Source organism: Microtus pennsylvanicus, chromosome 7 (assembly GCF_037038515.1).
Source record: "Microtus pennsylvanicus isolate mMicPen1 chromosome 7, mMicPen1.hap1, whole genome shotgun sequence".
In the NCBI taxonomy this organism is placed as follows: domain Eukaryota; kingdom Metazoa; phylum Chordata; class Mammalia; order Rodentia; family Cricetidae; genus Microtus; species Microtus pennsylvanicus.
Window position 1 is genome coordinate 122,210,502 of NC_134585.1, and position 23,823 is coordinate 122,234,324.

General features: G+C 45.4%; 3 protein-coding genes across 56 annotated transcripts in view; 1 reads left to right on the top strand and 2 right to left on the bottom strand.

Moving 5' to 3' along the window:
* Positions 1 to 4,422: 4,422 nt before the first annotated feature.
* Positions 4,423 to 8,310, bottom strand: Cfap141 (cilia and flagella associated protein 141). The gene is made up of 4 exons (XM_075979114.1): positions 8,234 to 8,310; positions 7,650 to 7,690; positions 6,336 to 6,465; positions 4,423 to 4,729 (listed from the first exon to the last, which is right to left on the bottom strand). Exons 1-4 carry the CDS (start codon positions 8,264 to 8,266, stop codon positions 4,628 to 4,630), a joined length of 306 nt encoding a protein of 101 aa, XP_075835229.1. The 5' UTR covers positions 8,267 to 8,310; the 3' UTR covers positions 4,423 to 4,627.
* Positions 8,311 to 8,882: 572 nt separating this feature from the next.
* Ltap1 (lipid transport auxiliary protein 1) lies at positions 8,883 to 19,758 on the bottom strand. Of its 6 annotated transcripts, none has more exons than XM_075978339.1 (7): positions 19,489 to 19,758; positions 19,048 to 19,149; positions 15,871 to 15,988; positions 15,626 to 15,682; positions 13,039 to 13,205; positions 12,897 to 12,955; positions 8,883 to 9,947 (listed from the first exon to the last, which is right to left on the bottom strand). In XM_075978339.1, exons 1-7 carry the CDS (start codon positions 19,552 to 19,554, stop codon positions 9,752 to 9,754), a joined length of 765 nt encoding a protein of 254 aa, XP_075834454.1. In that variant the 5' UTR covers positions 19,555 to 19,758; the 3' UTR covers positions 8,883 to 9,751. The 6 variants fall into 6 exon arrangements, with proteins under 6 accessions (XP_075834454.1, XP_075834455.1, XP_075834457.1 ...); XM_075978340.1 differs by having other exon boundaries at positions 15,626 to 15,679; positions 19,489 to 19,732; XM_075978342.1 differs by lacking the exon at positions 19,048 to 19,149 and having other exon boundaries at positions 19,489 to 19,709.
* A 226-nt stretch (positions 19,759 to 19,984) lies between these two features.
* Positions 19,985 to 23,823, top strand: part of Ubap2l (ubiquitin associated protein 2 like) — a 57,543-nt gene continuing 53,704 nt past the window's right edge. For 25 of the 49 annotated variants that reach the window (XM_075978366.1, XM_075978368.1, XM_075978382.1 and 22 more), the window contains exon 1: positions 20,092 to 20,184. The gene's annotated coding sequence lies outside the window, so the exon portion shown is untranslated. Of the gene's footprint in view, positions 20,185 to 20,435; positions 20,541 to 23,467; positions 23,605 to 23,823 lie in introns of those variants that run through there. The other 24 variants (XM_075978374.1, XM_075978387.1, XM_075978362.1 and 21 more) reach the window with 14 other exon arrangements.

Sequence of the window (23,823 nt, forward strand, 5' to 3'; positions counted from 1 at the left end):
AGTACTGTGAGCAGTAGCCACGGGGAACTTCTGAAAGTCTGTGCTGCTACTTTTCCATCTCTCGTGCCTTGTCTCCTTCTCATGTCCTTTAGGCAACCTTCTTCAAGTTATCATTGGGTGTCCAGAATAGAAAAGCCGCTTCACTTGCAGGTTTCAATCTGGGCTCCGCACAAGAAGACTAACAGCTTCTCTTGCCTGGTTAAATTGAAACTAAGGCTTTTAGATCGAGAGCAAGAGGGAGTTGCTTCTGCCAGGAAGTGGCCTGCATCCCTCAGGAGCCCCTTTTTTCTGCCGTTTCTTTCTTTCTTTTTTCTTTCTTCCTTCCTTTCTTTCTTCCTCCTTTCTTTTTTTTTATCACCAGAACTCTTGGGCTGGTTTCTTCAAGGCTATTCCTTCACAGGAATTCAACCTGATTTTCTCTCTCTCTCTCTTTTTTTCTTTTGGAGAGAATTGGGTCTATGCAGCATCATTTGGCAGGCAGATGTTTCATTCACTGTGGTAGAAACTAGCCCAAGTTACAGCTGTATGGAGGGTGGGGGATTTGTATGGAAGTGTAGGGAGGGTGGGAGGACAGTTTCTATCAGTCCCCAGGCATGTTCCGTGTGTCCTTGCTCCAATCGATCCTGACATCTCCCTCCCACACACACGCACTCCACAGTGACTTTGATCTAGATCGATAGCTTGTCCCATCACCAAGTCAATTCCTATCGTGTGGAACTTGCCTTCCAGGGAAAGACTAACAAATGGGCCTAAGGCCCCATAGGCACGTGTGGCCATTTTTTCTCTTTGGTGTCCCCACGTTTGTGTGGTGAATACAGAGTATTTCCGTCCTTGCCCTCTACTCACTCAGCTCTCACCTTCCAAGTTCTGTTTTTTTTTTTTGTTTTTTTCTGAAGCCTTGGTCACAATGGGAAAACAGGAGGAAGGAAAGAGCTGGACAGGGACTAGAAAGAATGGAAGACTTGCCAAAAGCGGAGGTGATTCACATCTTTAATCCCAGTACTCATTCTTTTTATTTATTTATTTATTTATTATGTATACAATATTCCATCTGCGTGTATTCCTACAGGCCAGAAGAGGGCACCAGACCTCATTACAGATGGTTGTGAGCCACCATGTGGTTGCTGGGAATTGAACTCAGGACCTTTGGAAGAGCAGGCAATGCTCTTAACCGCTGAGCCATCTCTCCAGCCCCCTAATCCCAGTACTCAGGAAGCAGAGGCAGGTGGGTCTTTGAGTTTGAGGTATCCTGGTCTACATAGTGAGCTCCAGCGCAGTAGGACTACACAGAGGCTCTGTCTCAAAAAAAAAACAAAAATCAATAAGAATTGAAAACACTAGTGTTTAGGGTATAGAGGAGCAAAGAAGCCTGGGAAGACACAGCAAGCCTGATAAAGTCATTTTAGTGTTCCCTTTTTTAAAAACTACACTTATATATATATATTATTTTTTAAAGATTTATTTATTTATTATATATAGTGTTCTGCCTGCATGTATGCCTGCAAGCAAGAAGAGGGCACCAGATCTCATCATAGATGGTTGTGAGCCACTATGTGGTTGCTAGGAATTAAACTCGGGCCCTTTTGATGTAGGAGGGTCTTCTATCTGTCTGTTGTTTCATTGATTAATAAAGAAAACTTCTTGGCCTGATAGGTCAGAATATAGGTAGGTGGGGAAGACAGAAAAGAATGCTGGGAGAAAGAAGGCAGTGAGGCAGCCGCCATGGAGCCAGCCGCCAGGTCAGACATGCTGAATCTTTCCTGGCAAGCCACCAGCTCGTGGTGCTACACAGATTATTAGAAATGGGTTAATCAAGATGTGAGAATTAGCCAATAAGAGGCTAGAACTAATGGGCTAGGCAGTGTTTAAAAGAATACAGTTTGTGTGTTGTTATTTCGGGTGTAAAGCTAACCATGTAGGAGCAGGGTGGGACGAAAAGCAGGTCTGCCTGCAGCTCCTTCTACACTCTTTGGAAGAACAGGCAGTGTTTTTAACCTCTGAGTTAAATCTCTTCAGCCCACACTTTATATTTTTGTGTGTGGTTGTGTCATTGTGCCTCTGTGAAGGTCTTTCCCCTCCTTTAAGTATGTGGAATTTAGCTTCAAGCTCAGGTCATCAGGCAAGTACCTTTACCCACTGAGCCATCTCACTGAGCTCTGGGTGTGGGTGGTTTTTTTTTTCTTCATCTATTTCAAATAGATCTAAGTTCGTCTAAGCCGCAAGAGCAGAGTATAACATCAGTTATAGCAGCATCTGGCTGGAGGGGCACAATTGAGTGATGTCATCAGAGCACACAGCATCGGCAGGGAGGGTCAGGGAACATGGGTGCTATCGTGGGCCAACCTGCCAATAATAGAGCCAGCCCGGCATTGACGAGCCCTGAGGTAATAGGCCAAGGTCAGAGATCCATGCAGAGGGGATAGGGCATCCAGCGAGTCCAAATGAACAGAGAAACCAAAGAGGTTGGTTACAGAGAGTAGTGGGTGTGGAAGTAAGGGAGAAAGTATCCTGGAGCAGCAAGACAGCATCATGGCTTCCTGTTTACATTACATATTAAGTGTGATTTCTTCTAAGTGACTTATTTAATTCCCACAGCAACCCGATAAGGTAGAGATTGTTTTCATTTTATAAATAGGCAACCAAAACTCAGACTTAGATATTTTATGTGCATAGGCGTTTTGTTCTGCGTGTCTGTCTATGTACCATGTGCATGCCTGGTACCTGCAGAGGATCCTCTGGAACTAGACAATCGTGAGATGCCATATGGATGCTAGGATTCCAGTCTGGGTTCTCAGCAGGAGTAGCCAGTGTTCTTAACCATGAGCCATGTCTCCAGCAAACCACCCGCCCCAGCCCCCAATATTAAATGTGCACTTGGCCAAACACCCAGGAAGTGGCAGGACGAAGACAGAACCAGACCTGTGCACTGTTCTCTACTCCAGGCCATAGTACCTGTGAAGGAAGGAAGCTGGGAGAGATGTGGGTGACAGAAGAAATGGAAATTCAGTCTTGTTTGGTGTCAAATCCCAGTGAGGTGTTTGTGGCTTCATCTCCTACAGAACTCACACTGCACCTTGAATTACTGTTCGCAGCCTGTTTTCCCCACCAGCCTGGGAGCATCATTTCATCTGAAGTGAGTATTCATGGCTGGTTACTAATGACGAGGGCGGGCGAAGAGGGAACTGTGTGTGGGTTAGCTACAGGACACCAAGACAGGGCTATTTTAGGCCAGTCTCTGGGCTTGTGCTCTCCTGACAACAGCCGGTGTGTCAGTCCTCTCCAGAAGAGGGTCCGATACTGTGACCCCATACCTGGCCCTCAAGCCTGTGCTGTCCTCTTTGTACTTGCTGCCTCTCCAAGGTCTTCCTGGGTGGGATGTGGAGGGGCTGGAGGTAGCAGCTTCCGGAGGCTAAATAAAAATGCAGGCTTTGGCAAGAGACTAAGGATAGAGATGGGCTGGAGGGGAGACAACGAGAGTTCTGCAGCAGGAAACGATCCCGTGGCACAGATGAGGGGCCAGTGGCTGCTGCTGAAAGGTGAGCATGTAGGGGAAAGTGTTAGAAATCACATCAGAGCACATATTCTCCTGGCAGCTTCTGTGAATGGGGATCTCTAGATGACATGTTTTCCTGAGGCCTACAGATGCACATGCTGTTACTTTCTAGAATTTATAGTGTCCAGTACCTTGAGAGCGGGCATGCTTTCTGAGCCCCTCAAACCCACCATTTGATACTTCACACCCACTGCAGTGCACACCCAGTGCCCGGAGGAATGGAAGTCTGGAATCTCTGTTTTGTAGAGTAGCAACTCAGGCCTAGAACAAGCCAATCCATGTTTTCACAATAATGAGATAGCTTCCAAACATTAAATCAGCCCCTGACACCCAAGCACCACAGTGCCTATCCATTAATAACCATGTTTAATGCTGTTTGTCCACAAACTCAGGAAAGACCAGTGAAACCGAGGTCCGAGGCTGTCTTACTTAGCATTTCTTTTGCTGGGACCAAACACCATGGCCAAAAAGCAAGTAGGAGAGGAAAGGGTTTATCCAGCTTACACTTCAGCATTGCTGTTCATCACAAAGGAAGTCAGCACAGGCACTCCAACAGGGCAGGAGCTGATGCTGAGGCCATGGAAGGTGCTGCTCCCTATGCTTTCTCATAGAACCCAGGACCACCCACCATGGGCTGGGCCCTTCCCCGGGGATCACTAGTTGAGAAAATGTCTTACAGCTGGATCTCATGGGGGCATTTCCTCACCTGAGGCTCCTTCCTCTCTGATAACTATAGCTTGTGTCAAGTTGACACACAAAACCAGCCAGAAGAGAAACAGTGCTCAGAATCTAGGAAGTAAAATTAAGGCAGCCAAGAACAAACCAAGACTCAGGGCTGATACTAAACCCTGTGGTCTAAATCTAAATCTTTATTTGTTAAACCAAATCAGGATTTCTTTAAACCAGACATTGTGCATTCGCTCCTCTTACAACGCTGCATATCCCACCCTGACCACAAGGTGTCGCTCTTGTTTTCAGAAGCAACAGTCCCAGCTCCAGGCGTGTTTTGGGAAGCTTGTGGTAGAGACTAGAGGCGGGTTGGCAGGCATGACGAAGAGCAGTGTCTGGGCAGCGTCACAGTCTCTCCTCATAAAAAGCTTTGCCCAGCTGACTGAGCTCCTGCTGGTACTGCTGATGCTCCTTTGCAAACAGTTGGTGTAAGGCATCTTGACGGACCTGGCAGGGAAGGCGGTAAAGTGTGGTATTGGGTGGTTAATGCTCCTTCTCAGTCTCGGGTTGCCTTCCCCGTCCCTGGGTTCCCTTGGACCTAGCCTTAGTAGGGACATAAAAAGGAGGTAGAAGAGAATAAGTCAGCGGAGGGAAGCCTATCTAATTTCCCCACCCTTGGGCCAAGACTCATTGTTAACAAATATTTTGCCGAGAATGCACCATGAACTAAGACATCTGCCAGGTACACAGCAATTGGCACCTCAGGTGGAGAAGGGTCTCACCTGGATGAAAAGAACAAAGTAATGCATTGGGAACCGGAAATGTGTCAGCTGCAGCTGGGTGATGGGACATGGCTATAATTTCAGCATAAAGGAAGCAAAGACAGAATGTTTGCAAGTTCCAGGCCATCTTGTGATGTAGAGCAAGACTTCGTTTCAAAAATAAACACATATGAGTGAGTACATGTGATAATTGTCTTTCTGGGTATGGGTTACCTCACTCAATATGATTTTTTTTAAAAAATATATTTATTTATTTATTATGTATGCATTTTTCTGTCTGTGTGTATGCCTGAAGGCCAGAAGAGGGCACCAGACCTCTTTACAGATGGTTGTGAGCCACCATGTGGTTGCTGGGAATCGAACTCGGGTCCTTTGAAGAGCAGGCAATGCTCTTAACCACTGAGCCATCTCTCCAGCCCCAATATGATGTTTTCTAGCTCCATCCATTTGCCTGCAAATTTCAAGATGTCATTATTTTTCTCTGCTGTGTAGTACTCCATTGTGTAAATGTACCACATTTTCCTTTCCATTCTTCAGTCGAGGGGCATTTAGGTTGTTTCCAGGTTCTGGCTATGACAAACAATGCTGCTATGAACATAGTTGAGACATGTCCTTGTGGCATGATTGAGCATCCTTTGGATATATACCCCAAAGTGGTATTGCTGGGTCTTAAGGAAGGTATATGTGGTTTTTAAACATAAAGCAAAGAAAACCAGCCTACAAATCACAATCCCAGAGAACCTAGACAACAATGAGGACCCTAAGAGAGACATACATGGATCTAATCTACATGGGAAGTAGTAAGTATAAGATCTTCGAGTAAATTGGGAGCATGGGCACCTTGGGAGAGGATTGAAGGGGGAGGTGAGAGGCAGGGAGGGGAGCAGAGAAAAATGTATAGCTCAATAAAATAAAAATAAATTAAAAAATAAGATGCCAAAAAAATTAAACATAAAATAACCCCCTGGCTGGGGGTGGTGGTGGTGTACTATAATCCCAGCATGTGGGAGGCAGAGGCAGGTAGATCTCTGAGTTCAGGGAAGCCAACCTGGTCTACATAGCAAGTTCCAGGTCATCTAGGGGTACAAAGTGAGACTCTGTTTCAAACAAAATCCAACCCAACCCAAGGAACCCAAGACAACAAAACTTTGTTAAACCCTATCTAAACAATGCAAACAGTGTGAAAATTTACAAAACTCACTTCCTGAAAAAGAGCTTTGACATTTGATATGTTCTGATGAAAATCTCAGATGTAAACAATATGGTTAAGTCGTGACAGAGCAGGGACACAGCAGGAAGGGGAGACTCCAGGCTGCCCTCCTAGAACTCACCGTCAGCAGCTGCTTGTTGGACAGGGCTAACTCCTGTTCCATATCGCCCTGCATCCTTAGCGTAGCATACAGGTTCCTCCGCTGGCTTAATGTCATCTGCCACATGCAGTGAGTATGTGAATTCTGCCACCTGTCCCAGGTTTAGGGTGGGGATTAAGCAGGTGAGAGTCAGGAGGAGAGGTAAATCTGTACTAAAGCAGTTCCTTTGTGACCAGAACCTCTGTCACTGTCAGAAGACTGCAGTTCTTGAAAGGGTGGCCAGAACACACGCAGAATCGAGGGTGTTAAGTGCACTGTTACCAACAGAGGCAGAGCTGCTGGCTGTTTCAGCACACACACTGCTGACAAAAATAGAAGAGGTGTGCAGTCGGGAGTGGGGGTCTCAGTTCACTGTTCCTAACCAGTGCCTTTTCCCCCTTTTCCCTTTGTTTCTCTGTGTAGCTCTGGCTGGCCTCGTACTCAGAGATCTGCCTGCCTCTGCCTCCTGAGTGCTGAGATTAAAAGTGTGCCCCACCGCCCAGCTACCTTTCTTAAAAGACAGTTTCATATGGCATAGGCTGGTCTCCAACTCACTTGGATGCTCCTGTCTGTATCCCCTGAATGCTGGGAAATAAACCCAAGCTCTGTGCATCTAGACAGTCTACCAGAGAGCTACCTTTGCCAGCTCCCTTCAATAATGTCTTACTATATAACCCTGTGGAAGTATGCAGACTAGCCTGGGCTCAAACTCAAGAGATCCACTTGTCTCTGCTCTCTCTAGTGAAGCATATGTACCATATTGGGTCTCCCTCTGGGAGTTTTAAAGAGTGCACCAATCATACCTGTAACCTAGGCTGGCCTTAGACTCATGCTCATTCGAGTACTGGGATTATAGGTGTGAGCCCCCATGCCCTGCTTCTGCCAGAATTTAGAAAAAAAGCTTAGGGTTGGAGGTATAACTGGTGGTGGAGCACCTCCGTGCACAAAGCCCTGGATTCAACACCCCAGTGCCCAGAATGAAACTCTCAGCAGGTGAAATGCGCAGTCCAGTCTTGTGGGTAACCTGTCACTCGTTCACCAAATACCTGCTATGTAATTAGTACAGAGGCAGGCAGGAACAGAGCCTGGGAAGCAGTCAGAGAGAAACAGGCCCATCTACTAGGCACTGGCACAACTCCTTTTGGAGCACGGATTGCTCCACAGCAAGGCTGCCCCGTCTGCTCCATTTCTTTCTTTCTTGGAGTGAGTCCCCAAAGGAGAGCTGATCTGGGCGGTGGTTCTGGAGAGGAGAGCCGAAAAGACCAACGGATGGGAGAAGATGGAAACACAGATTACCTGTTGACCATCTTCTTAAGTGCCACGGCTCTTTGCAAATTCTGCAAGAAAAGGAGTTCCGTTGATTTGCCTTGATTACTAGAATCTGACCGTCAGCACCTACTCTGAGGAATGAAGAAGTTTCCTATGGGAAAGTGAGAAAGTTCTTCATTTCTCAGAATAAACTGAGAAAATATAGAGGCCAGAGTGGGACATATGTGAACAGCTACTGTTTGAGACGTGGTTCCCTGTCTTTGCCTACTCTCCTGTCCTCTTCCAAGGGCCTCTCTCAGGTAAACTTTGGGTAAACCCACCTGGAAACCACATCAAGGGAAACTCCTCCCACTCCTGACTGCACACCTCTCCTGCACCCCCACTCCTAACTGCTCCTTTCCCGCCCCCCCCACTCCCGACCGCACACCTCTCCCGCCCCCCACTCCCGACCACACACCTCTCCCGCCCCCCACTCCCGACTACACACCTCTCCCGCCCCCCACTCCCGACCACACACCTCTCCCGCCCCCCCCACTCCCGACCGCACACCTCTCCGCCCCCCCCCACTCCCGACCGCACACCTCTCCCGCCCCCCACTCCCGACTGCACACCTCTTCTATTTCTGTCATCTTTTCCGCAGACATATCTACAGACGTTTGGTGTTTCTGAGGCTACTGGGAAGGCTCTCCTTTCTGTTTAGTTTGGTCACCAAGGTTTCAGTAGTTATAGCAACATTTAGGCGTCCAACAATGACCCTGGTCCTGGTCACTTGGCCTGTTGCCCTAGTGACCTAAAGGGAATCCTGGTTCTCCAGCATTCTATTAGGAACCAGGTCAGGCTATGAGCATGAACTACACAGTCCCTATTTCTGTTAGGATTTCTGCTGCAAATGCTTACTGTTCTAAAGTTCACTCTAAAGAGATGACTCACGGCCGGGAGGGGGTGGCACATGCCTTTAATTGCAGCACTGGATGCAGAAGCAGGTGGATGTCCATGAGTTCAGGCCAACCTGGTCGACAAAGCACATTCCAGGCCAGCCAGTCTCTACAAAGAGAAACCCTCCAGCCGGGCAGTGGTGGCGCACGCCTTTAATCCCACACTCGGGAGGTAGAAGCAGGCAGATCTCTGTGAGTTCAAGACCAGCCTGGTCTACAAGGGCTAGTTCCAGGACAGGCTCCAAAACCACAGAGAAACCCCGTCTCGAAAAACCAAAAAAACAAAAAACCCAGAGAAACCCACAACAGAATAATAATAATAAAATCACATTTAGTAGTTAATTTTATTAATTTGTGAACTGAGACTAATACACTGACATTAGAAGAAACCACTTCACATCTCACCAACTTGGTTATGCCAAGTGCCAGAATGTTCCTATTTATTCATCATAATAGTATTAGGTGACGGCGGGACAGATCCCTCCACTTCAAGAAAGTCGTGTTCATGTCTTAATACATCTGTTTAAATGGAGCACCAAAATTCCAGAGGACATTCTACCCACTTTCTCATTCCCTTTTTCTCATGAGGTCCTGCCTGACTTCCACCAATCAAATCTGAGATGCTCTAAACCCAAATATTTCTATTCAACTGAGTGCAATAGGCTAGACCTCAGTTTACATGTTTGGGACTAAACAGCATTGAACAGCGTAGGTGAATTATAGCCAAAAACAAGTGGAGGGGCTGGAGAGGTGGCTCAGAGGTTAAGAGCACTCTGGCTGATCTTCTGGAGGTCCTGAGTTCATTCAATTCCCAGCAACCACACGGTGGCTCACAACCATCTGTAATGAGATCTGGTGCCCTCTTCTGGCCTGCAGGCATACAAGGAGGCTGAACACTGTGTACACAATAAATAAATAAATAAATCTTTAAAAAAAAAAAAAACAAGTGGAGATTTTCAAGGAAGCTTTGACAGAAACATTAATGACATCTGAATTCAAATCCAGAAAAAGTGCTTTTGGGAAATACCGGGGTCTTAGCCAGTATTTGAAAATGCCTCTAAGAAAGGACTGGGGAATGACCCTTCATACACAGTTCTGAAGGAGCTCTGGCCTCAACAGAAGCTTTGGCTGGCAAAGTCTGGGCCTGCTGAGCCAGACGGCATGAAGGCTGCACAGGTGGCGTCTGCAGCTCCATCACAGAGTACTCTCCAGCGTGTTGTAGTTGTCTTTAAAGCTCTTCAGTTCGAGGAAGTGCTTAGGACGTTTGCTCTTCTGACTGGAGGGGAGGTATGTGACCTGGATGGTTGTTGGCGACATTTCAGGTGACTGAGTTAGGTCTTTGGCTGCCGATTGGTGTTGTTTCTGAGAGCTCCCAATTCGTGCTTTGACCCTGAAGAACACACAGAAGACATGGACAGAATGAGAGCTAGCAGAAAGGGGCTGGAGAGATGACTCAGTGGTTAAGAGCATATACTGCTCTTCTAGAACCCAGAGTTCAATTCCTGGCAACCATGTCAGGTGCCTATAACTCTAGCTCTAGGCCAGTGTACACATAATTAAAACTAATAAAACTAATCTTTAAAACAGAATACAATACAGAAATTATCCCACCCAAAACATGCAGCTACAATGGTCTCTGATGTATTTTACCAGTTACTAAACCAGGCATGGAGGCATACACTTGCAATTCCAAGAGGCAGGATTATTATAAATTCAAGGTCAGTCTAGCCTAATGATGTTTGTCCGTCTGTTATACGCCCCCCATGACCCACCTTCACCGCCAAACAAACTAAAACCACAACAAAAACCCAAACAACTCATTACTAAAATCATTTGATGATTTAGGTATGACAGGAAAAACAAATTTTAAGTCCTTATTTCCATTATAATCTTTTCTTTTTTGAAGTGTGTGGAGGAAGAGGGGACAGAAAAGGTCTTCACTATTATACAGGCTAGGCTGGCCTTACAGGAAAGTAGGCCATCACACCCAGCTTCAACAACAAAATATCAAATGAAACACACAGGAAACATTTCCCATACAGGGTTTCTCTATGTAGCCCTGGCTGTTTTGAAACTCATTCCACAGACCAAGCTGGCCTTGAATTCACAGGTCTGCCTGCCTCTGCCTCCTGAGTGCTGGGATTAAATATGTGCTCTCCCACGATGGCTGGAGAAACAGGTGGACTATTTTAAACTATAAGCTTTGAACTGTTAAGTACAATCACAATGTTGGACTGCCAACCTTCAAAATGTTTTGCATTTCCCATAACTAATGTTTTTTTTTTTTTTTTTTTTGGTTTTTCGAGACAGGGTTTCTCTGCGGCTTTGGAGCCTGTCCTGGCACTAGCTCTTGTAGACCAGGCTGGCCTCGAACTCAGAGATCCGCCTGCCTCTGCCCCCCCGAGTGTTGGGATTAAAGGCATGCACCACCACCACCCGGCCAGCTACACATAACTAATGTTTATGTTGATTAAATAAGGCTTATCTTCTCAGGTCCTAGCAACTACCATTTTACATCCTGAGTCTTGTAGTATGGAAGAGCAGGCTGCATCCCGCTGCCCGGCTAGCCTAACCCCCAAAATAACCACAAAGAAATTATATTAACTTAATTACTGCCTGGCCCATTATATCTAACCACTTCTTGGCCAACTCTCACATCTTGATTAACCCATTTCTATTAAATCTGTATGTCACCACGAGGTCGGGGCTTACCGGGAAAGATTCAGCCTGTCTAACCTGGTGGCTGGCTCCATGGCGGCAATCTCTGACCCTGCTTTCTTCCTCCCAGAATTCAGTTGTCTATCCCGCCTACCTATGTTCTGACCTATCAGGCCAAGCAGTTTTCTTTATTAATTAACCAATAAAAGCAACACAGATAGAAGAACCTCCTACACCAGAGTCTGACTACTTAGACCATGTAAGTGAAATCAGCATCTTTCTTTCTTTCTTTCTTTCTTTCTTTCTTTCTTTCTTTCTTCCTTCCTTCCTTCCTTCCTTTCCTCCCTCCCCTTCCCTTTCTTCCTTCCTTTCTTTCTTTTTTGAGACAAAGTTTCTCTGTGTAGCTTTGGCTATCCCAAAGCTTTACTCTGTAGATCAGGCTAGCTCAAACTAACAGATCTGCCTGTCTCTGCCTCCTGAGTGGTGGGATTACAGCATATACCAACTCACCCGACCCAAGTGAAATTTTATCAGGTTTCCTTCCTAGCTTCTTTCAAGACTTTTCATTTGTGTGTATGTGCACCACACATGTACAGGAGCCCAAAGACATTAGAAGTTGGCATTGTATCCCCTGGATTGGTCACTGTGAGCCACCCGATGTGAGTGATAGAAAACAAGCCAGGCACTCCAGAAGAGAAGTTCTCTATCGCTAAACATCCCTCCAGCTCCTAAAGGTTTATTTTAAATTTTGCTTTATGTGTGTACATCTATGTGAATGTAGGCTACCCGTGTGTAGGCCAGAATAGGTGTTGGATCCTCTGGAGCTTAAGTTACAGGAAGTTATGACTATCTAACATGGATGCTGGAAACTAAACTCTGGGCCTCTAGAAGAGTAGCAAGCACTCTTATAAATGCTGAGCCATCTCTCCAGACTCCTTGCCTAAACCAAATGTTCTTTTCTAGGCTTTTTTTTTTAAGACTTATTTATTTATTATGTATACAGTATTCTCGGTATTCTGTCTGCGTGTAGAAAGGTGCTGGAGGGCTGGAGAGATGGCTCAGTGGTTAAGAGCATTGCCTGCTCTTCCAAAGGTCCTGAGTTCAATTCCCAGCAACCATATGGTAGCTCACAACCATCTGTAATGAGATCTGGTGCCCTCTTCTGGCCTGCAGGCATACACACAGACAGAATATTGTATACATAATAAATAAATAAATAAATATTAAAAAAAAAAGTGCTGGAAATCTTCATTCCTTTGCTAGCTATACCATTTTTTTTAAGGTTTATTTTTATGTAGTGTGTATGGATGTCTGTGCTCTACATAAATGCTAGGTTCCTATGGAGGCCAGAAGAGAGCTTCAGCTCCCACTGGAACAGGAGCGGCAAATGGTTGTGAGGTCTCATGTTGATGCTGGGGATTGAACCCTGGTCAACTGCAGGAGCAGCTGGTTTTCTTAACCTCTGAGTCATCTCTTCAGACCTTTTGTTTTTGAGAATGAGTTTCTTCTATGTAGCCCTGCGTGTCAAGAAATTAGCTATGCAGACCAGGTTTCTATCCAACCTACAGAGATTTGCTAAGTGCAGGTGTTAAAGGCCTGCACCACCATGATCAGATCATTTTGACATTTTAGTGGGTTATACAAAAAAACAAAACATGACATGCCCCACCGTACTACTCACACAGTGGCTAGCTCACTCAAGGCCTCCTGATACCGCAAATACTCACTCTGGCCAAAGACCTTAGGAAAGAGAAAGGAAAAATCAGTATCTGTCTGGAGCATTCCATCCTTTAGTTCTCTGGAGGAAAAACTGTCCAACTTACCCCTGTCCCATAACGCGCGGTCTCATATCCATCCAGGAGGGTATCAATAAGGGTCTTGCGGACACCCTTGAAAGGAGTGCTAGTGTTTCGCAGATCCAGCAAGTAGGAGCGGAAATTCTTACCCATTAAAGAACAGGGGTGCCGGCCTTCAGCATGAAATGGGATCTCTGAGAAGACAACAGCATTAGGATACCTCTTCTTCCTTTCTTTTTTTTCTAGTTAATTTTCCAAACTTAGAAATAACTTTTATTAGCCAGGCGGTGGTGGCACATGCCTTTAATCCCAGCACTCGGGAGGCAGAGGCAGGCGGATCTCTGTGAGTTCGAGACCAGCCTGGTCTACAAGAGCTAGTTCCAGGACAGGCTCCAAAACCACAGAGAAACCCTGTCTCGAAAAACAAAACAAAACAACAACAACAAAAAAAAACAAACAAAACCTTTTATTAAGTCTGGTGTGAAGGCGCACACATTTAATCCTAGCACTCTGGAGGCAGAGGCAGACAGATCTGAGTTCAAAGCCTGCTTGGTTCAAGTTCCAGAACACTCAGAGCTATAGAGAAACCCTGTCTCAAAAAAACAAAAAATAGCTGGGTGGTGGAGGCACATGTCTTTAATCCCAGCACTTGGGAGGCAGAGGCAGGTGGATCTCTGAGTCCGAGGCCAGCCTGGTCTACAGAGTGAGTTCCAGGACAGACTCCAAAGTTACACAGTGAAACCCTGTCTTGAAAGAAAAAGAAAAATGACAACAAAAACAAAAAACTCGAACTAACTGAACTAAAAACCAACCCCCCCCAAAATTCCCAAAACCACCCCACAAAGTTGAAAAACAAAAATATCTTCAATTTATCATCATGAAACCTTTCTTTTTTTAAAAAAAAGATTTACTTATTTATTTGGTATAAAGTGTTTTATCTGCATGTATGCCTGCAGGCCAGAAGAGGGCACCAGATTTCATTACAGATGGTTGTGAGCCACCATGTGGTTGCTGGGAATCCAACTCAGGACCTCTGGAAAAGTAGCCAGTGCTCTTAACCTCTGAACCATCTCTCCAGCCCTATCATGAAACCTATCAAGCAAAGTTTATATACACTAATAAAAAGACAACATCTAATGACATGAATGAGTTGAAAAAGTTTCTAATAGAATTAAGATCTGAGGAACACAGCTATGTTCAAATGGTCATTTGGTAGTGGCTACACAATTCTAAGCTCTATGCATTGACATTCTTTTATACGGTTCTACTTGGCCACCTGGCTTTAAGATATTAAGATATAAACTTTAAGACAAGAACATGCAGGTAGTCACATAATGTGAAAAAACCCTTTAACTATCTCTTGTGGACTTAGTGAGAAAGCAGATTCTTTTGTGAGAAAACAATTATCATCACTCAATTCATGAAACTTGAGATCTCAGTAAAAAAAACTTAAAAGCATAAATGCTAGGTGTAGTATATTGGCACATACTGATAACCCCAGCATATGGGAGGCTAAGGCAGGAGGATGCTGAGTTCAAGGCCAATCTGAGCTACAACCTGTCTCAAACAAACACAAACAAACCTCAAGCCCACAACCATACGCCGGGGGGTTAGAGAGATGATAGCTCAGCACCTAACAGCCTGACTATGACTGTAGCAGAGCTGAGTTTCGAGGCTTACAACCACCCGTAATTCTAGTTTCAGGACATCTGATGCCCTCTTTGGTCCCCCGCGCACACAGTACATATAAACTCACGCAGGCACATAATACACAGCATAACATAGTAATTAAGGGCAGATGTGGTGTGTGTGCCTTTGTCCAGTTCTGGGGAGACAGAGGTAGGGGGATTCTGTGAGTTGGAGGCCTCCCAGGGCTAATATTGAGATCCTGTCTTAAAAATCCAAACAAACTAACAGTTCCCCCAAACACACAAAAACTAAAATGAAAGAAAGAAACCATAAACTGATCCGGGGATGTAGTTCAATTGTTTGCTTAGTTAGCATACCAGAAGCTCTGGCTTGGGTCCTCAGCACCAAATAAACTGGGAGTGGCAGCAAAATGCCCACAATCTAGCCCTGGGAAGTGGAAGCAGGAGACTCAGAAGTTCAAGGTGGAAACACAGTAAGTTTGCAACTATCTCCAACTTAAAAAAAAATTAACCAAAAACCCAAACCAAAATAAGTCAGACTCTTGGGAGAAGAAATAATTTACCACTGGGTGGTGGTGGCGGCACGCCCCTTTCATGCCAGCATCTGGGAGACAGAGGTAGGTGGATCTCTGAGTTTGAGGCCAGCCTGGTCTACAGAATGAGTTCCAGGTCAGCCAGGGCCACTAAGAGGAACCCTGTCTTGAAAAATCATAATTAACTATCCAAGGTGATTTATCTCTTTTGAAACACTGTCTCTCTTTGTGGCTATCCCTGGATGTCCTGGAACTCTGTTGTAGACCAGGCTAGTCTTTAACTCACAGAGCTCTGCTTGTCTCTGTCTCCTGAGTTATGATGAGATTAGAGGTGTGCACCACCACTCCTGGATAAATGTGCACATCTTAATAAGGTGGCTCATTACTGTTTCCTAGTTTAGATTCTAGAGTATGCCTTATCAGCTAACTTACCCGAGGCACGAATGGCATCTAGAGCTTTCATCCTGTACAGATAGTTGTAGCAACCTGCTGGGGAAAAAAAAAAAGACCAGTGTCAGCTATTACTCTCAAAACACCCCAGATTATAGTAAATTAGCAAACTGTCTCCTTGTATCTGGCACATATTTGATAACTGAGGTGCTGAGGGCTCTAACAGTAGAGGGTCTAAAGCTGTGGATATCTCTGCACTGAAAACCCACCAGGAGCTTGTCACATACTTTGATTCCCCTGGGATTCCAGCTGCAGTAGTCTTGTATCATCATCTGCAAGGAGCTGGGGTTCATACTTGATGTCCTGAACCCTGGATAGTCTAATATCGATCTCCTCTTTTAAGTCCTGTGCATTCAGAAGAAACAAGACAGCATCATTACCTTGTATTCTGCTTCCTAACAATCTGTAACAGATCCAGAGCATGTAAACTAAGATGAAGCGAAGAAATCTAAGAATAGCTTTGAGATCCTCTGACATACAGCTCCAAGCAAATCTCAATCTCTTGATTTTTGAGATATGGTCTATGTAGCTTGGTTGCCCTGAAGCCCATTATGTAGACCAGGTTGACCTCAAATTCACAAAGAATCATCTGCCTCTGGAGTTCTGGGATTAAAGAAATGTGCCACCTCACCTGGCTCGTCTCTTTTGAAGACTTGTGTGTCTGTGTATGTGTGTGAGTTGTACATGCACCTGAATGGTTATGCATGTATCGTGTTCTCCTCTATCACTCTCCCCAGCCCAAGGGTTTGGGTTTTCTCACGGAGGCGGAAAGTCAGCAAGCCCCAGCAATCCTTTAAGTCTCTGCCACCTTCAGAGCTGGGGTTACAAGGGTACAGGGACCCCTGGTTTCTAACATATGTGTTGGGCCAAAACTCCAGCAAGAGGTCTTAACCAGTGAGCACCTCATCGGCTTCTAAGCCAGACCTTTTTTTAACTTGTCAGAATTTCTTTAGGCTGAACACCAACGTGATTTCTGATTTTAAGTCAGACTAAGAGGAATCTTGTTGTAAAGAACTTTATCCCACATGGTGTGCCAGAAAAACTTTGAGAGCTAAAGTGGGAGGGCTGCTCCAAGTTCAAGGTCAGTGTGGCCTAGGTCCAGTTCCAATCTGGGCTACAGCATAAGACCTTGTCAAGAAAAAGGAAAAAAAGTACTAAAAATTACTTAATGTGGCAGTTCTCACACATTTAGAAGTAACCACCATTATCAGTTTTGAACCTATCTAACCTTAGGGGATGCCAGAGTCCAAAGAAATTTGTTCTATTCTAGGACAGAATCTTAGGCCAAGGATTAGACAGCTATATGTACATTCTGGTTTTGTCTTTTGAGACAGGGTTTCTCTGTAGCTTTGGAGCCTGTCCTGGAACTAACTCTTGTAGACCAGGTTGGCCTCGAACTCAGAGATCTGCCTGCCTCTGCCCCCGAGTGCTGGGATTAAAGGTGTGTGCCTCTTCCACCTGGCATATATGTACATTCTTATTACATCATGCCCAACCATTTCCCCAAGTGATTTTATTAATCTATGCTTTCAATACCAGTAGATAAAAACTTAGATTTTCTTTTTTATTCTCTCTCTATATTTACCTATACATACATGAATAAGTTAAAAGAATGTTGACATTACATAGTCTAGAGGTTACTAAATAGCTAAGTTTTAACTGGTCATCATGTGCTAGAAACCAACCCCTGTGCTCTTTCATATGGCCAAGTGGAAAGAGTCCTGTTGACATTGCAGTCCACTGCATCTTTCTTCAGACTTTCCACTGTGCCAGAATAAGCACATGGGAAATAGTATTGTTAAGGAATGAACACACTCTAGGATTAAAGGAATCATGTGTTAGTATTAGTTCTACTATTACCCATTTTTTTATTAAATAAAAATTTGACTACCTCCTATTTATAGAACCTAGTGTGATTGAGATACACCTCCAATGTGTCAGAAACCTTGAGATTTATATCAACAAAGAAAGCACGTTTTAACCAACATAAAGGGCAAGCTGGTATAAGAAATTCAAAGTACCATAAGAATACAAAGAAGCTTGCATTAAAATATGTAATGTGTTGGTTGTGGTATTTCAGGCCCTTAAACTCAGCACTTTGGGAGGTAGAGGTAGGTGGATCTCTTCCAAGTTCAAGGCTGGTCTGGTCAATATAAAGCAAGTTCCAGGATAGCCAAGGCTATTACACAGAGAAACCCCGGCTCAGAAAAACAAAAATAAAATAAAAAATATACAATATGCATTTTTCTTTTGAGTAAATAACTTTTAAACTGAGATCTAACCTAAGGAGTTGGGTAGTGCCATGCAGGCCTGTAATTCCAGCACTCAGGACTTCAAGGCAACCTTGACTACACAGTGAGTTCTGGAGGTCAGCCTGGCCTACAAGAGACCCTAGTCTCCAAATAATCACAAAGGAGTGAATGGGCAGCCAAGTGAAGACATTTCAGGTCAGTGACAGTGTGTGCAAAGTTATGAGATTCAGGAAGTAGAGCTTGATGCTGGTAATGGGGAGAGTCAGAGAAGGAAGCTGGTAAAGTCAGCTGTCTCGACTACAAAGTGAAAGACTGAAAAGTACGAGGATGCCAACGGGGTACCAGGGATTCTGGTTTAGAGCTGGGGATGTTAGCTCAGTTGGGAGAGGGCACTTGTCAATCATGCGCCAGGTCCTGGGTTCAACCTCCAGCACCACCTAAACCGGGAGTGGTGGTGGCCATCTATATAATATCTGCACTTGGTGGCTGGAAGCAGGAGGATCAGGAGTTCAATGTCACGTTTACTTAGCTCTAGACCACCAAGAAAAAGACTTCAGAGGAGATGGGGGGTTATTAATGTTTTCCCTCTTCCTTTTTCTAGTGTCAGGGATCAAACCCAGAGACTTATGTGTTCTAGGCAAGCACAATGGGCATTTTTTTTTTTTTTCGAGACAGGGTTTCTTTGTAGCTTTGGAGCCTGTCCTGGAACTCCCTTTGTAGACCAGGCTGGCCTCGAACTCACAGAGATCCACCTGCCTCTGCCTTCCGAGTGCTGGGATTACAGGCGTGCGCCACCACCGCCCGGCACAATGGCCATCTTTCAGATTCTGCAAAGGCAATAACGATTCCACAGCAGCAGTGAACTGTAACCATTCCCAACATCACGCTAAAGGAAAGCAGCACGAAACACTTGGTGACTTAAGATGGGCATGAGATACATTTTACAGATGAATTGGCTTAGCTCTTTGACATGTGCAGCAGCAGTGAGCAAGGGAGCCAAGCCCGCAGTTAGTTTTGCTTAGTTTGTGAAGGGGAAAATGAATTGGACATAAAAATATATGAATTAAGTCATCTCTTAAAGTCAGAGCAAGTCTCCTTGTGCCTAAATAGCAAAAGAAAGAATCAGGTTTACCTTGTGCCCCAAGGACCTACCTTGGGAGCATTGTGTCCCACAGGGACATGCGGTCCCCTTCTAGATTTCATTGCAAAGCGCATGATTTGTCTCTTCACAAAAATAAACAGTAATACAAAAACCTGCCCAAAAAGATTAGAATCATCTTTAATAACAACATAATTAAGTGAAAAAACATTCCAAATGCCTGGGCTCAGGCTCTCAGAGCAGAATGCTGTGGGATAAAACTTAGGGCAAAGCCAGGTCGCTGAGGATAGGGTGGGTGTAAGGCTAATAGCAGGGAGGCGTGATAGCTGGCCCTAGAATTTAAGAGGGTTTTCAGTCCGGGGCGGGCAGTCTAAGGACACCAGGCAAAAGCCTAGATACCGAGCAAGTGGCTGAGGAATGGAACCAAGGAACAGCTCCCGAGGGTCTCGGCTGGGACAGACGCCACAGCAGGAATGGAATGGGGATCTCCTCACCAGGCTCCCGTATGCCATCACAAGCACAACATTCACTCCGGACAGCCAGTTACTGCTAGACGCCATCGTCTCTCTCCGCGAAGACCTGCTAGTATATTCCCGCCGCGCTTGCGCGTTAGCCCAGCCTCAGCCAGGGCGCCTATGATCCTTGGAGTTCCCGGCCATTTCCATTTGGTTTTGGGGACAAATCAAACTAGAAACGGCCAGAAAACATGGTGGATGGGGGGCGCTAGTTAAGCACAACGCCTTTCCGCCCCACCCCCGTCACGTGACCCCCGTCCGCAAGGAAACCTGGGAGTACCGGGTGGAGAGACGCGGAATTACGCCAGTAAGAGGAAGCCGAGGCCGTCCGGGAGTCACGTGATGCAGGAGGAGCCGTCCAGGGCGGGGGCGGGGGCGGGCCGGGCGCGCGGAACTCCGGAGCTGTGTTTCGTGGCGTGGCGGCGCGCGCACGCTGACGTGCACGGTCCTTTCGCGTCACGTGCTGAGGGACGCAGGAAGGCAAGTGGGAGGGGGGAAGGCGCGAGAGCGAGCGCGAGAGGGAAAAGGAGGGAGGGGGTGGGGAGGAGGGAATCTTCGATCACGTGACAGGGGCGGCGCGGCCCGGGGTGTCAGTGTGGAGGAGACTGAGGTAAAGTTGGGAGCGCAGCGGCGTTGGCGGCGGCGGCGGCGGCAGCGGCAACGCGGCGGGGCCGGGTATTGTCCGCGGCCCCTTTAAATCCGCGATCCCCTTCTCCCCTCCCTCCCTCGGCCCTGTCCCCTCCGTACCCCCTCCCGCGGTAGGCCCCCCCACGCCGTGTGTCTCCCCGCTGTACACCCTTCTAGTTTTGCGAACCCGGGCTCCAGCCTCCCCCCACCCCCCGTGTTGGCCGCCGGAGGTTTTGTTTATAGTTGGGTTCGCGGCCTACTGGGCCGCGCCAGAGCCGGGGCCTCGATTTGGGAGCGTGGCCGGGGCGGGGCTTGGGGCAGCCGGAGGGGGGGGCATGCGGCTAGAGCCTGAAGGGGGAGAGCGAGAAAGAGCGCGGGCGAGCGAGGCCCGGGCCCGGCCTGAGGTAGGGTTCTCTACTAGGGCCAGTGTCTGCGGAGAAAGCCTCCTCCCTTCCCAGTCCTCTACGGGCCTCTGATCCGGATCCGGCCTGGTCTGGGGGCGCGGAGGGGGGGCGATGGGGTGGAGCTGCCCTAAACTCCCCCATGTGGCCCTCAGTTTGGAGTGCGGAGGATTAATTTGTTCCGGGTGGGAGGTAGAGAGGCGAATGGCCCCATGGGCTCTTGATGTGGCGCGGAGGGGGGTGAGGCTCCCATCCTCCGCGCGTGGGCTTCTGTCCTGTTCGTTTCCAGCCTCTTTGTCAGCTCCTCTTCCTCCCCTGCCTTCTTTCTTACCGACCCTCACCATGGAATATATGTTTAGCGGCTGTCTTTAGCTCCCTGTTGTCTTTAGTGTAGTTTTGGGTACCCCAGCCATTATATTATTTGGGAAGCTGGGCATAGAGGCCCCCATGGGTTGTATTCCGCCCGAGGGACGTCACTAAGTCACTGGGCATTTGTTCATCCTTCTCATAATGGGAATGGAATTCCAGATTTCTTGAGACCCTTCACCTGCTGGACAGCCCCTAAATTGTTGTGCAAAGTGATGTCACAAACAAGAGACTGCTTTTCCACGATTCTTAAAATTTAGCCACCTCTGGTGTTGTGGAAAGACACCACAGTAAAAGGCGATTTTGTTGTTAACGTTTTTTGTCTTTTGCCTTTGACTCGCTGTGATTATTAATTGGAGAAATCCCTTTTTGTCTCCACCTCCCATATTCTGCGTTGGGGATATCTGATGTGATTGCTGGGAGGGGATGTGGGTCAGTTTGACAACCAGCATTACTAGAGATTAAAACATTTTGGATGTGTATCTGTTGATAAAACTGTGTTGTGGTCCTACACCGTTGTTTTTAATTATTAGATTATCCCAATGATTGTTTCTGTTGAGAATGGGAGACACTGCTGTCGTGTAAAATAGTGACTAAGGGCCAAATGTACTGCTCCCCGCCCCCAAGTGTTTCTAACTCCCGGAGGCTCCTTATTAGAGTGAAGGTGGTTGGGGAATGGGACACAAGTCTTTGCAACTAAGCATCTAGGGATTAGTTGCTCTGTTAGAGGTGGTAAGCCTAACCATCCCAGTCCAACTTTAGAATGTCTGAACTGTTTCTCAAATTAGATTGTAAGCTCCCTGAGAGCAGCAACTAAGTCACAATGCTTTTGTATTTCTTGAAGTATTGGACACATAGTAGATACTCAATAAATACTTATTGTTTATTTTTTTCAGTAAAATTTCTCTGGCTATTTTTTCAAGTAGCTGGCTTTCAAAATATAGTCAAGGGCACTTCTTTGTTGAATCCTGTACTTGTTCCTGTAGCGTTCTCTTGGTTTCCAATACTTCTTTCTTATCCTATTTCCCTTAAGTACTTTTTTTTTTTTAGGAGTTAACAAACATGGTCATTCACTCCCACTGTGTAACTCTGGGTAATTTGTCTTTGTTTGTTATTAAAAAGCTATTAATTCTGTGCCCTTAAGTGGTCTGCCCAGATGATTTACTTTTGACCTGTTGCTCATTGTTACTAATACGGAGGTAAAATATTCTTAGTTTCACATTTCGGTGTATTACCAAAGAGGGAAATGAAAATTAAAAGCAAGAATGATAAGGATTTTTTTTCCTGCTTAGTTACGTATTTTTTAGTATGACTTTGTAATATATTTCCATCTAGCTTATAATGTGCAGTGGTTTATACAGCTAGTCTTACAGCTTGTATTTATGGTGTAATTCTCAAAAATTGATATTATACATGGAGTAGAAATCATTCAACATTTTTAAGCTACAGGAGTAGGTTGGCATTATCTTACGGCCAATTTTAAAATATAATAGTTAAAAAGCCCTATGTTGATGATAAGGAATGTAGTAGAAATCTTTGTTCTTGATCACATAAAAAACAAAGATCTGTGCAATCTATTGACACTACTTGGTGAAGGATTTATCCTCAGGAAAGTCCTCTTTCTCTGTGTTATCCAAAAATAGGTGAAGTTCATGTTCCTAATATTTAGTCTTTGTATACTTCTTTAGAACTTTCATGACTTCAAAATCTTGTGTCATCTAGGCAGCCTGAAATTACCCTGAGTAGTGTTTTCGCTAGTGAAAAAAATGTAGAGCAGGAAAGTATAAATTTGTCTCCTTTCAAAAGGAATAAAACAATGAAAAGTAACCTGATTTTGAGCCCTTTATCATGGTGATGAATGTTTTCTTTGTTTACTCAAAGCAGCCGCTGAGATTACATTATAAAACTATATGAACAAAGGGAACTTGAATTTAGTAGACCACTTAACTTGATAGAAACGACAGAAATTTATGTCTAGTTTTGGGAAGGTTCTTGTGTTCTATGTTTCTTTAAAGAGTGAGATGAGTCTGCAAATAGTAACTCAAGTCATTTCCTAGAAGCCCTTTCTGATAAAACTTGGTGATAGGAGCATTTGATTGGGGGCAGATTTGGGATTCTCTTTGTATTAAGGTGAATGGTGGAGAGTAATTGTCATTCTGTTTACTTGAAAGTGTACGGGAGACCAACTGAAGCGGCTGCAAAGGCATGTGTTGGAATTATCTAGAAAATGGATTCTGGGTAGTCAGTAGGACTAACACATGCCCTAGTAGAGTCATGAAGAGCTGAAACTGGAAAGAAAAGGCTAGTTATGAATTTGACTTTTCCCAAGTAGTAGAAGTCACACATAACAGTTGTAGGCTATGTAAGGCTATGGCTTTTAATGTATGCTGGGTATATTGTTTTTCTCCTAGCTCCCTGTTAACGGTTATAAACCAAGGTCCTTAACTGAGTCATGCCCACAGCTCCTAAAATATTTTAAATTGTAATTACTTTGACTTATAGACTAACCTAGAAGGCTTCCCTTTCTTTTCTTCCTCCCTCCCTTTTCCTCCTTCCTTCCCTAGCCCCGTTTCTCCCTTCCTCCCACCATTCCCTCTTTTATGTCTGTCTTGTCTTTTGTGACAGGATCTTACTGTGTTGCCCAGGCTGGCCTCAAATTTGCAATCCTCTCTGGTCAGCTTTCCAAGTGCTGGGATTACAGGTATGTACTGTGCCCAACTCCTGGAAGGCATTTATTTTCTACGGTTCGTTAATTATTTTTTTTGTCAAAGACACTTCAGTTACTTTCATATGTATGGAAAGCTTTTTAATATTGATGTTTTTGCTAATTTGCAAGATAACAGTAACCAAATTATGTTCTTAATATCTTTTTAAAAATAGTGACACAGAGCCGGGCGGTGGTGGCGCACGCCTTTAATCC

What these genes read in the sequence shown, in the direction of transcription:
- Cfap141 (XM_075979114.1), bottom strand. Translation starts at nt 8,266, where the DNA reads ATGTCTGCGGAAAAGATGACAGAAATAGAAGAG. An exon ending in AGATGACAGAAATAGAAGAG is followed by an intron (nt 7,691 to 8,233) that starts GTGTGCAGTCGG and finishes CTTTTCTTGCAG; the next exon opens with AATTTGCAAAGAGCCGTGGC. An exon ending in CTTAAGAAGATGGTCAACAG is followed by an intron (nt 6,466 to 7,649) that starts GTAATCTGTGTT and finishes AACCTGGGACAG; the next exon opens with GTGGCAGAATTCACATACTC.
- Ltap1 (XM_075978339.1), bottom strand. Translation starts at nt 19,554, where the DNA reads ATGGCGTCTAGCAGTAACTGGCTGTCCGGAGTGAATGTTGTGCTTGTG. An exon ending in TGATGGCATACGGGAGCCTG is followed by an intron (nt 19,150 to 19,488) that starts GTGAGGAGATCC and finishes CTTTTTGGGCAG; the next exon opens with GTTTTTGTATTACTGTTTAT. An exon ending in TTGAGTGAGCTAGCCACTGT is followed by an intron (nt 9,948 to 12,896) that starts GTGAGTAGTACG and finishes TGTGTTCTTCAG; the next exon opens with GGTCAAAGCACGAATTGGGA.